General features: G+C 46.2%; 1 protein-coding gene across 3 annotated transcripts in view; it reads left to right on the top strand.

Annotated features, from left to right (window-relative positions):
- Window positions 1–17158, top strand: part of FSTL4 (follistatin like 4) — a 768172-nt gene that overhangs the window by 339832 nt on the left and 411182 nt on the right. For all 3 annotated transcript variants that reach the window (XM_060416502.1, XM_042250516.2, XM_027970246.2), the window contains one exon: window positions 6941–7076. In XM_060416502.1, coding sequence (XP_060272485.1) covers window positions 6951–7076 — 126 coding nt within the window. In that variant the 5' untranslated portion in view covers window positions 6941–6950. The remainder of the gene's footprint in view (window positions 1–6940; window positions 7077–17158) is intronic.

Genomic DNA, 17158 nt, shown 5'->3' with positions numbered 1-17158 from the left:
TCCGCTTTGGGAGCGCGTGTCCCCTCTAGTTTAGGGAGGAGAGCTTGGCGCGACCCTTCGGGGCTGCCTTCAGCTGACAAAGCGGTGCCCCGAGCGCCTTCGTTTGAGGTGTGCCACCTGAGGACTTTGGCGCCCACCCCTCCGACAGGAGCAGAAACCTGCTGGAAGCAGTAGGGTTTCTCACCATGCCCGGAACGTGCCGAGCATCCTGTGCCACGTGTCCGTCTATGTAAGCTCCTAGGGACAAGGCAGCGTTGGGCCGCCTAGGTCTGCGTCTAGCCCAGAGTTGGTCCCCCGTGCGCTGTCCAGCAGACCTCGCTCCTGATCGCCGTCGCCGACATTGATGAATAGCGCTTCCGCAGCCTTGCCTTCGCTTCCCTCTAGGTGTCGCTTCCGCCGAGGTTTCCGGCGAGCGGAAAACAACGCCAATAGCTGTGGTCTGTTCCCTTCGTGAATTTGTAGCAAACCTGTGCACCAGAAATTGTGCTAGATGGGCCCCCGAGACACAGACATCCGTCCACATTCTCTGGGCCAAACAGAATTTTAGTAGGACGTGGCACTGAAAATGTGCACCCCAAAATGGGCCCATTTCACAATCCCATGAGGAGAAAAAAGGGGTCAGGAAGAAATTCGGACTTTTCTTAAAAGTCTTGAATTATTTTCCTACCATCAGGGTTAGGGGAAAGCGAGAGATGAATTTTATCAGTGTCCTCTTGATCCTGGAATGATCCAGACAGGCCATGGGTCTGGGCAATGGTCAGGCGGAGCTGCTCACCTGGGAAGGACAGTCAGGGGAGTGAGGGATGTGGCATCTCTGACCCCAGAGGCCCATCAGCCCTTAGGCAGTAGCTCTCATGGAAGACCTGAGCTGATGTCCTACAGGGCCATGTCTGCTTCCCATCTTAGTTTTGTGAGAAGACACTGCAGTATTACTAGATTTTTTCTGTTTAAACACACTCAGATGAATGTTCACTTTCTTCCCATCCTGTATAAAAAAAGACAGCCGTCTCTCCAAAGACTTCAGACAGAGCAAAGGTCAGTGCAAGAAAATAGTCTTTGATGTAATGAATATAAATTGCTTAATAAAAGTTACAATGGATTTTCCTCTCTTCAATTTTTTTTGCCCACCTTCTATTATTATTAATTCCAGGAAGGTTTATTTTTTTTTCCCCCCCAAGAGAGGGGCAGCTTGTTCTGGGTAAGGGGAGAAGCTTTATCCCTTTGGCTGTGTCCTAGAGGTAGTTGAGGGAGGGATAGATTGAATTTTTCTACCTTGATCTGCTAGTCATTCAGGATTCTTCTCCTCCTAAGGGCTGAAGGCTTCCCCCAGCCCTCGCACCCTGCTCCCCCCCTCCACCCCTTTAGTGATCTTCATGATGTGATCTTTTGTTTGACAACATTATATTTCAGAAATTGGCACTGACTAGTCAGGATTTCCTAAAAACTCCTTAATTGCTACTTTGCCTTTTTTGGTATTTTTTTGCAAACTCAACCTTCTGGTGATGCTGTGTGCTTACTAGTTAATCAAATTAGGCAGTTATTTCAAGAGCACATCTTTGCTTACATTTTCTATCTTGGTGCATAACACAAGGCATGCAACTTCAAGTAAATCACAACCGCAGTGGAGAAAACATGGTACTCCAGAAGTATAATCTGAATGTTGAGGATTCTATATGTTAACTTCATAGTAAATAGGAGTGTCATAGGTTTACACATAGACTAATTTAGATATCAAATTTATCAAATGTAGGAACAATTAACCAAAGAGAGTAGATGATTACTGGGGAATGCAATATAACTTCATTTTGGCTTGCTTCATGGTTGCCTTCTTATGTTTCCATGCCTAATTTCCTTGGATTGGTATTCTAGAAACTATTTTAGAAAGTTTGAACCCCTTTCTTTTTTCCTAAAAGACTCACCTATCAAAACTGCAGTCCTAAGCCTTGCAAAAGAAATTAGCAGATAGCTTCCTGGTTTTAGTTTGGGCTTTTGATGTGTTGGTTTTTTTTTTTTTTTTTCCTTTGAACATGGGGCAAGCATGGAGAGAGAACTGTAGGATTTTGGTGTGTGTTGTTGACTGCCAACATCACATGTGTAAAAGGCAAGGCACCTAAAAGCAGTTGGCTAGAGCATACACTTTTCAATGAGGTTAGAAGTTCAGGAGGCTCAAAGTCACAAACCTTACCGTCCTCTTCAAGGCTGGATGGTGTTGCTCAGTTCTGCCAAATCATCTTTGTAATTTCTGGTCCTGTCTGTGACAAAGAGGAGCCGTTTCTGCGTGACTACTCCATAATGTCTGGACTGGTAATGTCACCATATTCTGAGAGAAAAGATAAGAGAGAACAAACCAGGGAATAATCTTCCCCAGAGCTCTGAGGGTCAGAATTCTTCCCAGATTCTTCCCAAACAGAGCTGGATCCTGGAGGAGGAAAGAGAAGTTTGTGTTTATGTCGGTGCTTCTCTCTGGCCTCTGACCCTGTTCAGTAAAGACAGATTGCGTGCCGCTGTGTGTTCTCTGGTGGGCAGCTTTGGAGTTTACGTATTCATATCTATTTCTCCCCGACCATTTGCCTTCTTTGGTCAAGGTTTTTCCACTTTCTTCAGAAAGCAAGTCAGTATTTGGAATGTTACAGTCTACAGAGGAGTAGTACCTCTATAATTTTAAATACAAATAGATAATAGTACAGCTATCAGCTTATAACACCAGGAAATCCTGTGGTTTTCACAGCAAGGTGAAATAGCAAGATGAAATAGGGCTCATCCATAACTTAAAAAAAAAGCAAAACCAGTCTGTCTAAACAGAATGAACACATATTCCATATGTAACTTTAAGATGATAGAAGAAACAAAGCAGTTGCCTAGGGGGTCAGTATGCTCCAGCGTTAGTCTAGGTCTGGCCACTGAGTTGGCTTTATATATTGGGTGAATCTTTCCACCTTCCAGGCCTTTGGTGCCTGTGTAATCAGGGCCAGCCTGGCACCTGATTCTCCTGAGCATGTGGAAACATGAGCCTCAGGTGGGAAACCCCAGAGGAAGCAGTGAAGTGCTTTCCTTGGAAACGAGATATCTTAAATATCAAGTGATTGTGTTTTATAAGTTGTTTGAAAGGAGAAATAGTCCCAGGTCTTTTATGAGAACAATCTCAGGTAGATTTATAACCAATCTTGGGACTCTAGCATGGATTGGATGAAGCTTATAAACCTAAAGTGATTTCAAAAGGAGCTCTAGGTTGAAAAAGAGGGTTTGTGACCTTATTGGTGATACCTTCCTACTTCTATGATGGGGGGATTCTTGTTGTATGTTCTTCTGTCTGAGGGCCAGTAGCACTATTTGAATTTGAGGAGTAATTAATCTTTCAACAGATCCTCTTTCCCCAAGTGACCATCTACCAGGCTGATTGGCATTGCCAGTGAGCTGAAGGGCACCCTTGCTGCCTGGCATCCTTTGCATCTCCTCATGGTTTTTTTTTAAATTTCAGCCACATTCATTCTAGGCCAATAAAGACAGCAGTGATGAGGGCCAAGGAGAGTGTGCTGTGTGGCCCCATCATAGGTGGAGTGTGGGGCAGGGGGCAGCTTGACTTCCCCCTCGCTCTGCTCCTCTGGCCTTGCTGGAGCCATGGAGGCTGGAGGAACAGGGTCTCAGCATCTTTCAGAGGATAGACTTGGGGCTCAGGGCCTCCGATCTTGTTCTATGTAGATGTTTCCCCATCATACTAAAAACTCCCATTCATCCAAATGAAATATTGCTAAGTATCAAGAGGCCTCAGTGGACAGGGTTTGAATATAGATCCACGTCCACCTGGCTGGCTTGGAGTCCCAGCTCTGTCATTTATTTGCCACATGGCCTTGGCAGGGTGCTTAACCCTCTCTGTGACCCATGTCCTCTGTTATCTAATTAGGAGCTAATCCTTGCCCTCCTCATGCAATAGCAATGAGGGTTATGAGTGAGTACCTATAAAGCATTTAGAACAGTGCCTGACACATAGTAATTGCTGTATAAGTGTTAACCAAATAGATAATCTCTATTTGGTTATTAGACAGATCATCAAAATTGATTTAGACCCAGTATTAATTCTTTTTTTTTTTATGAACTGAACTGTCATAAAACTTGAGTTGTAAATTTTAAGGCTGTTGCTGCTGTAGATGGACTGAATTGTCAATCACCCTGAGTATAAAATGACGTCTCAGACGCATCTGCCGTGCAAATGAGGTTTGATCTGGTGGTGGCCAAGCTGAAATAAACTTTACAGAGAGGCTGCCTAGGAATATTTCAGGAGTTGGCCTGGCTCATGTTTCCCTGTCATCCAGTAAAATCCTATGGGGACCTCAACACGATCTAGACAAAAACAGAGATGATTCCAAGCGCAGAAATGCTGCAGCTCAGGTTGCTGAAACACAGCTCAGGACAGCTGGGTAATGTCAGAGGTCTGGGTACACCCTCTTGAATGAAGTGATTTGGTGCTTTCCAAAACAATTGAACAGAATTTATTCTGATGCTATCCATTAATAATAAAATATCCAAAATAATTGGTCTTGGATTACTAGACAAATTGAAAACTAAATACTCGATATTGTGGCTTGAATATTTTATAACTCCAGGAATTGACATCTGTAAGTTATCAAGAGTAAGTTTTGATTATCTTGCTGTTTTTTTAGTTTATTTAGGCTTGAAGGCATGAAAAGGGAGAGAAGACCTGTGATATGTATGCTTACTCCATGAGCACCGTGTGGTGGTGGATAAATAGGGAAGAATGAATAGAAGTGGAGTGGGAAGCAGTGTCTTTCTTGTTCCAGCTTGAATTACTGTTGCTTGTTTGAAGAAAAAAAAATTCCAAAAATCGAGTAGCAGCTTTTTGCAGTCTTTGGAACGTGGCTCTGTGTTCAGAGAATAATTTCTGGAGAGTAGGGTGTTGCCCTATTTATTTTTAGAAAAACTGGTTGCAGTTAGGGAAAGTCATTTTTATTCTCTTTTAGTCCTGAATGTGATTTTTCCCTCCTCCCCTTCCCTGTAAGAACACACACCCTAGCTCGAGCCCTGGATGGGTAACGTAGTGCTGGGTGGCTGCTGATAACGCTGCAGCCTTCTCCCAGGTAGCTGCTGTACCAGTTCCACCTTGCTCTGCCTTCTTCAGAGGAGGGAGCTGGTGCAGAGGGCGCTGAGACTATGACTGTCATGTTGTAATTACTGGCCACCAGACTCTTTCCCCCGTAGCTCCAGCTTTCCCTACAGATGTCCAAGGTGAATGGCTGAAGAAACATGGGTAGGAGTAGGAGCCTGTGGACTCCTTAAAAAAAAAAAAAGAAAAAAGATACCTTCCTTAAAAGACAGCCATAACTTATAGCCTTGCCTCTCATAGGCCAGTGTTACATGCCCACAAGTTTCAGTCTAGCTCCTCATTGCTGTGGGCATTCTTGTCTCAAGTTGGGGACATAAAGCAAGTCTGGAACAGCAGCTTTATTGGGGTATGGAAGGCAGCCAAAGGAAGCCTGGAAGGTGGCAGGCAGTGTATTTGTTTGGCAGCCCTGGCAGCAGCTCTAGTGATCGTTTGATCCCTCTCCTTGTGTGGCACAGGGATCCTTCTAAACTGTTGGCTTTGGGGGTGAGCATGGGTGGATCCTTCAAACAGGCTGTACGGTCTCTCAAGCAGCTCATCATCTCTGACTTGGACACTTGCTTTGGACCAGCCCTGAGCCACCTCACAGGGGTGCTGGCCTCCAAGGCACTCTGTGTTTCATCTCCACAGCCATGAGCACTAGGCAGTGTGGACCACATGCAGTTAAGCACTAAATTGTGTGGTGCTCACAGAAATCAATAACCCTTAAAGTTTCCTTGGGTAAGAGTTGTAAATACTGCATGATGAGCTCTATCTGGCTATGTTTCTCAGAGATACTGAAATTAAGGCTGGAATATGTTCACAGTGGAAACCTTCAAAAGGACAGCTAATTGGACAAATGCACCAGTCTGTGTCTTTGTCCTCTTAACACAATGCCCAGCATATATTAGGATGTTGAATTTTTATTACAGCTGATCCTTTGTGTTTTTTGCATCCATGTAATTCTTTTATTACTTTCAATTGCCCATTTCTCGTCCTCTAGTATTTTAGACGATACTAAAGAGAGTCTCATAAAACATCTTAAATGTTACTGAAATCCTGTTATCCAGTGGATGCTTGAATTCTACTACAAGAAGGATTGGTCTTAGAACAGAAATGAAAAGAGTAGACCCCTTAATGTTTTGAAGTTCACCATCTTGTTAACTGATGCTGAGAGGGGTTGGGGGCCTGGCGGAGAAGGGGATGACAGAGGATGAGATGGCTGGATGGCATCACTGACTCGATGGACGTGAGTCTGAGTGAACTTCGGGAGTTGGTGATGGACAGGAAGGCCTGGCGTGCTGCAATTCATGGGGTCGCAGAGTTGGACACGATTGAGTGACTGAACTGAACTGAATCTGGTTACCTGAGTCCTCAGCTACAAACAGGAATACTACAGATTTAACATGATTTCTCACCAGTGTTTACTGTGTGCCCAGCTGCAAATGCTGTCTGCAGAAACTGAAGCATGGACACATGGTAACCTATCAGTGCTGTCTCAGCCTTTCCACCCTCACTTGTTCTTACAGATGTAGTGACAGGTGTATTTCAAGTGGGTTTCTGCATACCAGTCAGCATTTAGAGTTTTTACTGTGTGCCCAACCCTGCCTCCTTCAGCCCTCACAGTAGCCCTATTGGGTACATATTATTGACCCCACTTTAGAGATGAGTAAACTAAGGCTCCAAAGCAGTATAACTTCTCCACGGTAAACCAGAAGACCTGGCGCCAGCACATAGAGTCATGTTTATCTGATTCTGGAGAGCAGGTGCTCACTCACTCACTACCCCTTGACTTGTTTACATTTTGCAGTGCTTAGTGCTGGGCATTTGTCATTTTCTCAACAGACTCAACAAAATGAGACCAGGAGGCTTTTGGCTGCATCTCACACTGTTTGGAGCCTCCCTGCCTGCTGCGCTAGGATGGATGAACCCAGGAGCCAGCGGAGGATGGAACGTGGGTGTGGGAGAGTCCCCGGCAGAGGTATAGTCACGTCACATCTGGCATGACATTTAAAACTCATTGCTTTTGATTGTTACAGTATCTGATTTCCTTTCTGCCTGTAGTTTATAGCAAGTAGATTGCAGTGGAAGTGAAAACCCTGCTCCCTTTGCAGTAGGGGACAGAAGGAAGCCATGTGTGTTGATAGGGACTGGAGGTTTATATGATGCTATAACAATGGTCGGAAATCTCTCCAGGGTTGAAGATATATCCCTAAATCAAGCTGTGGTTGCAGGTTTTGTCTTCTACGCAGACCCTCCCTAGAATGGCCTCTGTGTATGTTTAATAGTACTCTGAAAGTGCCGACTCATCGGTGGAACACACCCCTGTGAATTAATGAAGTCTTTTAATTATAAAATATGTTTTAAAGGAAATAGACTCCTTTTCAGCTATGTAGATAAAAGAACCAGGCAGAGTAAGAACTGGCGGGTGGAAGTCCTGAGGGAGCCGGCCTTAATGAACAGATAAGAATGATTAATGGCATGTTAGGTATATATAAATGCTTCTAAAGTGCTTGAAAAACTTGTTCTCAAATGCCTCCCGGGAGAGTCTCGCCATCCTGCTAATTGCTTAGTGAACTCTGGTCTGGAGTGGTGAAGAGGAGTCCTAAACAGCATCCGCCCTGCTCAGGTAGTGGGCTGCATGAACTGGGGGCTTGTGAGGGATGTAGACTTTCTGACAAAAAATGTTTTGTACATACTGAACTTTAAGAAATGACTAGACCATCCTTCCATTAAAACTACCTAGGATTTCCTTGATGCGGTGAATACTAATTCTCACCTGAGAGCTTTCCAGGGCATCTTAATTGCCATTGTTTTCCAAGATGGACCCCCTTTTGCTTCACTCTGTGCCTGCATCCTGTCCTGTGGAATAAGGAAGAAAGTGAAAGTCGCTCAGTTATGTCCGACTCTTTGTAACCCCATGGACTGTACAGTCCATGGAATTCTCCAGGTCAGAATACTGGAGTGGATAGCCTTTCCCTTCTGCAGGAGATCTTCCCAACACAGTCACCCCCAAAACTCAGCATTACCTGGAGAGTGAACAGTGATACCTGGTATATGGTAGGATTAATGCATTATTTGATCAAAAGACATGATTTCTCTTTCATTATTACTTAATTGTAATGCAGTCCCAAACCTACAAGCCTTACTCTTCAGGGAGCCTCAGAAGTAATTTAATGCACACACTTTTCCTGCTGAAGTTAGTGTGGCTTCCCTTTGTGGTGAGCAGATGATTAAATAGAAACACTATCTCTCCCATCTAGCTCCATGAAGGATGCAGTGTAATGCTCTTTTGAAAGAGTCTGAAGGCCGACTTGCCAGCAAGCCCGGCATTTCCCAATGGGAACCATTTAATCACTCCACTCGTACTCATATAGAGGGAAAACGATCACTTAGATCCTATAAATATATTGTTGAATATTTACTAGAAAAGCAAATAGACAAACACACAGAAGGTGTGTTTAGTCTTCTTACTGTTGGAGCTCATTGGCCCACTGTTTTAAATTGCTCATTTTAGTTAAAACAGTAGAGCCAATTAAGGTGGGTTTTAGCTGGAGGTAAATTGAAGGTAAGTTGATATCAACCCAAGGCTTCTTTATTTTAGCTATTAACACCCTAGTACTTTGTATACCAACAAGAAAAAGCAGATGCTGCTCATCCTGAGGAAGTGAGGCTCTTTCGCTTGGGGGTATTGTTGTGCTCCCTGCTTGCCTTTTTAGGATAGAGCCCCAGAGACGCCATTGTCATCCAGCTTTGGGAATTTCACTGCTTCAGGGAAAGGAAGTGATGCCTCTGTGGGCTCTGGAAGGCAGAAACATCTGCCTTAGCCCTCCAATTCTCTTTGCTGTAGTCTTTTTTGTGAGTGCTTGTTGAGTCTGCTTCTGCGAACTTTTAAATGAGATGATGAAGATGTGAATGCGCCCAGGACATAGGACAACCTCTGTGAATGTTTAGAGAGGGCAAGACATGTATTGTCCAACATTGTTAACTGGTTAGTTGGCTGACCTTGATCACACTTAATGCATGGTCCCACTGTGGCCTCACTTGCTAGGGTCCTCTTATTCCCTCCTCCCCTTTTTTTGCAAGTCTGAATCAGCCACTTCTCCAAGGCCTTGCTCTGGTTCTTACCTTTTCTTTAAAATCTTCTTTGACCACTCTTGATCATGTTTGATCTCTCTCTGAACTCCTACTCCTAATCTTTCCTATCTCTTTTTCTTTTTAACTCTTAAATTTTATTTTAGCATAAGAATGAAGCTGTCTTCTTTATCTTCCTCTTCTGGACAGAGGCGTATTGAGTTTTTCAGTCAGTCGATATTTATTCAACATTTGGTACTAGTCATGAAGTCACCTTGGTGCTTTCAATTTTGCACTAGACTGTCATGTATTTAAATGAGTTTTTAACACCTCCTGTGCTGAAGGCTCCTTTCCGATGGGGGCATGAATGGTCCCTCCCAGCAGACCTGTAAGCAGCTCGTGGGCTGAGCAGTGCTCGTACTTTATCAACATCCAAGATAGTCCTGTGTGTCACAGGGTCTGGGTAGTTTCTTCTTTGAACCGTAGCTCTTAATATATCCAGAGCTCACCTCACAAACCATATTAAACTCCTCCAGCAGTTTCCTCAGGGAGTCTTATTTTCTAGAAGAATCAAAACCAACAGTTTCCTGAGACTCAATAAACAAATAAATCAAAAAAACCTTTCCAGGAACTAAATGGTAAAATGTTTCCCTGTGTGTTTTCCTGCTGATAGGAGTACTTCCCAAAACATTCATTGACTTGAGATTTTTGAAGTACTTGGAAAGCATTAATGAGATTTGATTTGCCTTTCAAGTTATTATGCCAATTACTCAAATGTCCTAAGGGTAAACAAGGATTAAATGACCAATGTGTGTGTGCTTGCACATCTTTAAAGCAATTATAATGAATATGAATTTTGTTAAAATATTATTTTATGTACAAAGACTGAATCTGAAATAGCTTCAAGGAGTTTACCATTTTACAAACGTAGATAAAAAAGGAATGTAGCTGGGTGGAGTGCCTGTTTAATAAGAGCTGAGTGGCATGATGTGGTCTAGAATACTAATGCAATCCTGAATATACAGGAAACAATTTGAAGAGATACAACTTATTGAAATTCCAAAATAGTTATATTTTCCTCTTTGCCCTGATACTCTGGCCAAGATAGATACAGTAGTAAAAATCAATATTCGTAGAATTTTATAATGGGGGGAACCTGGAAAGTGAGAAGGGATGTGGTAACAGTCCCTAGTGACACCCCCTCTTGAGCGCCAGGTGTGTGTGGGAGGGTCCCCTCCCCCTTTGAGCCCTAGATACAATGTTGCGTCACTTGCTCTCTGCCGGGGTTGGATGGTGGCTACTCAGCCTTCTTGCCTGCTTCCTGATTTTACTGAAGTTTTCCTAAATTGCTCTTCCCTATAGTTTCTAGTCACATACTAAATATCTGTAAATATTGATACTGGTTCCATTTAAAATTGTTAGCTTTGTATGCCTTGGTGCTTACAGAGCAGAGATGTGCTTTGAGGTCAGACACCATTTTTTTTTTTTTTTTTTTAAGTGTCTGTGAAGTCACACAGGGATCTTTGAGGAGCAAGATATATAGGAGTGGTATCAGAGTTAGGATGCTTCCCGTCCTCCCTGACCCCAGGGGTCAGCCTGAGAGAGCAGGATCCCACTGGGGCTGGCCTGCCCTTCCCCTTTCTGCAAGGGTTGGCTCCAGACACAGACTGCACTCCTCTCCCTGGGAGGACGCCTTCAGATTTTAGAGAAGTTAAATGATCTGGCTTCTCTCTACATTGGTTGGGCACTCAGGAGGACTCAGGCTGCTAAGACTGAGCATTAACCTAAAAAACACTTTTCTCCCTTAATAAATGTCCTTGTACATTTGACTGAATTTAAGACCAGGCTCCCCTCCCCTTTCTAGTGATAGTCTGCCCCACCCCCTGCCCCCAACTTCTTTTTGATTGATGCCTGGGGAAGATTAGTTGATCACTCCAGCCCCTCACTCTGTTTGTGGGAAGAGAAAGCCGGCTCCCTCCTTCCTGGGGGACCCCAGACAGGGTCCAGGCTGGTACTCAGCATTTCGTAGGCCTCACCTGCAGCACAGGCCTGCGTACAGGTTTTATGTCTGTATTCTGTGGGATCGCCGTTCCTCAGCATTCCCTGGTGCCAGACTCCAGCACTGACTATCTTTCAAAGACGATGAGACTGGGTGCACCACTTTTAGCAAGAAAGTGCGATGGGCCTTTCACCTTTCACTGGATGTGGGGCACTGGGATGTAGATGGCACTCCTTATATGAGACGTCTGCTGCAGGGGTGGTTCTGGTAGGGGGAGGCCTCTTTGCTCCTCCAGCTCTTGCTGCTGACTGTCTGTTGATTACTCTGTGTCAGAGGGTATGGATGTTAGCTTCTTGGGGATAATCAGGAGATTGCAATCTCCCATCTACAGATGTGAATAAATTCGTAATTTCCAGGGTGAAGGGTGGTGACAGTACTCCAAGTCCCAGGGACATTGGATGAGCTGGCTTTAGAGACTGTGTGGGCTGTACCTACTCCAGTCCAGGGTCTCTTGAGCTTCAGTGTGCTTGTGAACAGGCCCTAATACTTCCAGTCCCAGAGGACAGTGGGCAGAGAAGCCCTGGAGGCATCCCACAGCCTCCCTCTCCCACGCACACATTCAAGAAGGAGAATCCAGTTGGTGATGAACCCTGGCCTTTTTTTTTTTTTTTTTTTTAGCTTCCTGCTAACAGGTTGATGTTAACTGTAGTCAGGAAGAGGAGAGAAACACACAGGCTGCAGTCATGCTGGGAAATAGCTTGCCATGAAATTGGCTTGGGGGAGAGGAGGCAGGGGCAGGTAGGTGAGGGGGTCGGTGAATTGGTACAGCCTGGGTCTGAGTGGAGCAAGCAGGCAGATGAGTAAACTTAGATCTCTGAATCCTGGGTCGCACCTGGCTTGTCCGTAGGTGATTGATATCCAGAGGTCAGCCCACACTCCCATGCCCTCACCATCACCTGTGCCTCCCGCCCTGGTGTCCCATGGCTTCTGGCCGCAGCGCCCAGCCAGGCTGCTTTGGGGACCACGACTGCTGGGCTGGTGCTGTGTTTGGCGGTCTTGTTTTCATTTATAATCCATGGACAGGGCAAGCCCCATCTTCGGGTGTTCGTCCTCTCTTGCCGGTTTTGGCAAACCTACTCTGTACCAGCTAGTGTGCTGTGTGCCCCTTTGGTATTTTCGTATCATTGTTGACAGAGTTTTAATTGGTTCTGAGTTTTAAAAAGTTCTGCGACCCAGGAAAATAAACATTTATGAGTTCACAGAAAACCATCATTCTTCTTCCTCTTAATTTAGCATTTACGTATCTATTTTATTTATGCCTCTGCTGCTAAATAATCTATGCTTCTCTAGGAAACTTCCTATCCTTGTATAATCAGGACATTAGGCCAGGCGTTGTAAATAGGGCTCTGATTTCCATTTTGGGGAAACTTGGCAGCATCAGCTCTGCCAGGCCCCAATCATCTGCTCGATTAGTTCTCTGTGATTGTGGGTTGTCTCTTTCGTCTCCCATTCAGAGACAAGAAAATGCCTTGTTGGTGTCAGACTCCAAGAGGCCCCCTCCATGGGGCTCTGCTTCTCTGTCCTGCAAGCCAGGCTCATTGTCCTTCTGCCTCCACTGCCTCATCTTGTTGCCAGCCCCCTGGGGAGGGAGAGGGGCACCGGCTCCAGGGAGGGAGGGCTTAGGATGCTCTGGGTCCAGGACCTGAGAAAACTGCAGCAGGGCCAAGCGGATGCTGTTGGGTGAAGGAAGCAGCCCACCTGACCCCCCAGGGCTTGGAGAAGCCATCTGTCCAGAGTCTGGTCCCTCACTTGCCAGTGACACACACTTGCATCTTGGCCTTAGAAATTCTCTGAGTCAGGAAGTCCTAGATGCAGAGAAACCCGATCTCTTCCCTCATGGGATCATGGTTCTAATATCTTGCAGGTTCTTTCTTTCCAAAAGTGAAACCTGGGTATCCTCACTTACTCCTTCGGATGACTGGGGCCTCCAGCTTGCCCTGGGGACCAAGCTTTATGCTTTGCTCAGGTATTTCAGGAACTGTAGTGAAATTCAGAAAATAAAATGAATTTTGCTTCAGTTTAATTTTACAGTGTCTCCCTGATAGCACTGCTGGGCTTAGTAGGGAGTGGTGACACAGAGTCTAGCCCTGAATGGACTGTTGCAGGGTAGAAAATTTTGGAAAAGATGCTGACACTGGAAAAGATTGAAGGCAGGAGGAGAAGGGGATGACAGTGGATGAGAGGGTTGGATGGCGTCACAGCCTCGATGGACATGAGTTTGAGCAAGCTCCAGGAGATGGTGACAGACAGGGAAGCCTGGCGTGCTGCAGTCCATGGGGTCACAAAGAGTCAGACACGACTGAGCAACTGAACTGAGGGTAGACAGGAAACAGAATTCTGCCAGAAGGGGATGGGGAGGGGAGGGCCAGGGCAGTGATTTACCCAGTGCTTCTTGCCTCCTCCAAGGGTGGGTGTCCTACAATCAGGTTTTGGAGGAAATAGTCCCTGAGGGAAGGATCTGGGTGTGTTAAGGACAGACAGAAAAGTACAGGGGCAGGATGGAATTGGGAGGGTGGAGGGAGAGAGCTGTTAAGTGCTACTGCGGGTTGGTGGGGAACTGCCCAGCTCTGGAGGTTGAGCTGGGCTGACATGCGGTGTGTGCCGTAGGCTGGTGATCCACCTGTGTTTCCTGGCTTAGCCATCTCGCTGTGGTCCCAGTAAAGCCTGTCAGCCGTTTGACCCAATCCCAAAATTGAGAAATGACCCACCGGGAGAGAAGAGAACAAGAACAAGCAGAGCCCCTTAAACACTGTTGCAGCCTCATAGCTCAGAAGTTCAGTCTGCCCCAAGCCTGCGAGTCTCGGGGTGAGAACACAGGACTCCTGATTGGGCTCGGTGTCTCAGGTCTAGCCTGGCACAGCTACTTCCGTGGACTTGAACCACTTCCTTCTCTTCTCTGGACTTCAGTTTCCTGATGTGGAGAGTGAGGGGTGATCAGGATGTCAGGGGAGGTCCCTTTCAGGCTTGCTTCACACCTAAATTCTATCGCTGCAGACTGGGCCCCTTTAAAACATGAGCAGAAAGCTCAAAGTGTTCTTTCAGATGTAGTGCTACCTCTCTTTCTTAATCCTGTTTGGCCAAGTAGCAGGTGTGAAGTCTGAAGGCGTGGCCCGTCTTGCTTTGTCTGAAACCTCCTGGGTGCACACCTCTGGGGAGGAATAGCTTTGAGGAGCTCTGCATGGAGACTGCGTGGAGTCTGTTTAGCCAGAAACACTGCCATATCCCACATACAGACCTGGGTTCAAAGAAGGCTCCCCTGGGGAAACTGCTGCTGGTGTCAGGGAGAGAAGTTCTCAGCATGCTAAGGAGAAAGGAATTGAATCTGTCTCCTTACTCAGTGTCTAACAAGGGCTGCGTACCTGCCATGTGCTGGGAACTATGCTCAGATAAGGGCTCCCTAGACCTTTTGACTTCACAAAGCAGAAACATGAAAACTTTTTAAAGAATGAACTCAACTAACTCCAGGAATCCCTATCACCTCCTTATACCTTTGTACCTTCTTATTTATAAAGAAGAATAGAATCCAGAGTTGGAGGAAAAAGGGCAGTCCATCCCATGGAAGCCTGACACTGGCATGTTCTAGATTGCCCACGCAGGTGGGTTGTGTCTAAGGGCCAGTCAGACATAACTGTTAAATCACTGGAACATCCATCTGTTGGGTTGGCCAAAAGGCTCATTTGGGTTTTTCCATAACATCTTATGAAAAAAACCCAAACACAGCCTTTGGCCAACGTGGTAGTTCACATGGAACTGAAACCCGCAGAACCGTGTGGTAGTGTGGCCTGGAATTTCCTGCTGAGATGGAGTCTGAGCCCTGTCAAGACATTAGGTCCCAGACCTAGTTCCAGAGTTGTAGTCTGTGGTGTCTGTCCTAATTTCATGGCTGGAAAGCTCTATTAGCTCCAAGATGGATAGGATGGGTGCTCGTCTCAGAAAGAAGCCCCTGGGCCCTCCGCGTAGGTGGTGGCGAGTCCCCTACAGATAGGTTTCCATGGTCACATCCAGCAATCCTATATGTGGAGGTGACAGAAGAGCTTCAGGGAAAGTAGGGTGAGGATTTCTTATTCACGATCTTGAGACTTTCTTGCCATCTCTTGCTCATGAAACCTGGCACGCCACTGCTGTTTGGTGGACAACCTCTTCATACTAATAAAAGGCAGTCTTGCTTCACTTCCAGTTGGAAAGAAGAAAACTCGAGAGAGTTTGCTCTTGGCTAGAATGAAGAATGGAGGGTGAGTGGCCTGTGGGACTCAGGCCTTCCCCTGGCCAAAGGGTGCATTTCAGCCTGACTCTGTGCAGGGTGGGAGCGGAGAAGCTGGTGCCGACAAGATGCTGGGTTGGCCTGTAGGGAACCACTACTGTTTTCCCTTCAGCTGTAGGCGGTTTTAGAAGAGCACCTGAGAGTGATTGCTTGATGCTTCACCTGGAGACTGAGCCCTGCTTTCCCCGCTTTACCACTGTTCCAAGAGTGTCTTGAGTTCAAAGTAAAATGCTTCTGAAGTTTTAGTTGGAAAGGAAAGCTACCACTGTTAATTTTGTTAATACTTTAACCGTTGAGGGTCTGGATTGGGATAGAAAGTGTATGTGGGTGTTTTTTTAAGAGTTGGGAAGTCATCACTGTATTTCTCAGGAAAGTTCTTTCCAGGGAATACCACTGGTGACCAGTGAGCCCTTAATGGAATAGGAAGTGGCTTAAAGAGCCATGGTGGCTGGTCACCTAACCAGCTCTGAGGGAACTGGCAGATTGGCCCCACTGCAGAGGTGGCCAGCATGACCACCTGGGTTTCGGCCCCTGCCTCTGGAGCATGGCCTGTTTTTCTGACCACACAGTTCTCCCTACTGAGGCTGAGAGTTGTGTGTGCTCTTGGTGGCTTGTTGGCTGGTGGTGGGCAAGCTCTTAGCATAGACAGGTTGTAGGCAGCCTTCCCCGCCATGACCTAACTGGACCCTGGAGGTTCGACATTTCCTCTTCATCCTCCATGATGTTTATTGTTGCTTTAAAATCCCATAGTTGCTTTTTCCAGCTGGGACCAAACTCTTCACTTGCTGCACTGCCTGTCTGCACTGCTGCCTAAGGAATCTCCTATTCTGCCTTTGACTCTGGGGCCCTTTGTCAAAGGGCGCAGGGGCTCAGATCTGCTGCTTCCTTTCCAGCTGTGTGGCTGAGGGAAGTTCCTTATTCTCTGACCTTCAGCTTAGCATTGAGTAGAATGCAAGCAATAAAAGCCCTGATTTCAGAGTTGTCATGAGGACTAAGATGGTACATGTATCTCCGGCATGGACAGCTGCTGAGAACACAGCTGCTGGAGCTGTGGTTTGTGCGCTTGATCTCAGAACCCTGCTAAGCACCCATCAAGAAGACTTCTCTCACACCGAGAACCAGCATGTCACTGCCGCCGCAGTACCTGTTGCTCAGTGTTCAGCAGGGCGGCTCTTGTGGTGGGAGGCACCCCTCTCTGGTGGAATGGTCAGTGTCCTGGAGTCTGGGCCCCCTGGGCCCCCAGTGTCCCGGGGGGTTGGCGCACAGTAGGGTATTCAGATACTTGTCAAGTAAGTGAATGAGTCAGAGACCTTCTGTTATTGTTTTGGCATCACATAGGAATTTAGACAAGGAGACTTGAGTTTCTAGGACACCTTACAAAAAAAATCCCTGGAGAGACCAGACGGTTCTTTGGTTTCCACTTATAGTAGAATCCAGTCACAGTTTCAGATCTTTCCAGCATCCTTTCCAGCATCCAGTAGAAGCATAACAGAGTCCTATGGGTTGTGTATAGGGGAGGGGGTTGAATCCCTGACTCACTTGCTGTCTCTCTCATGCGCTGGGCTTTGGGCCTGCCTGACCTTGATGGTCCCTTCTGCAAAGAGGCTGGAACACGAGGCGGGCACACTGGACCCTCACCTGAAATGGGAACCCAAGAATGCAATGTAAA

This window comes from Ovis aries, chromosome 5 (assembly GCF_016772045.2).
Source record: "Ovis aries strain OAR_USU_Benz2616 breed Rambouillet chromosome 5, ARS-UI_Ramb_v3.0, whole genome shotgun sequence".
NCBI lineage: Eukaryota > Metazoa > Chordata > Mammalia > Artiodactyla > Bovidae > Ovis > Ovis aries.
This window is presented reverse-complemented; position numbering and strand designations above follow the sequence as displayed.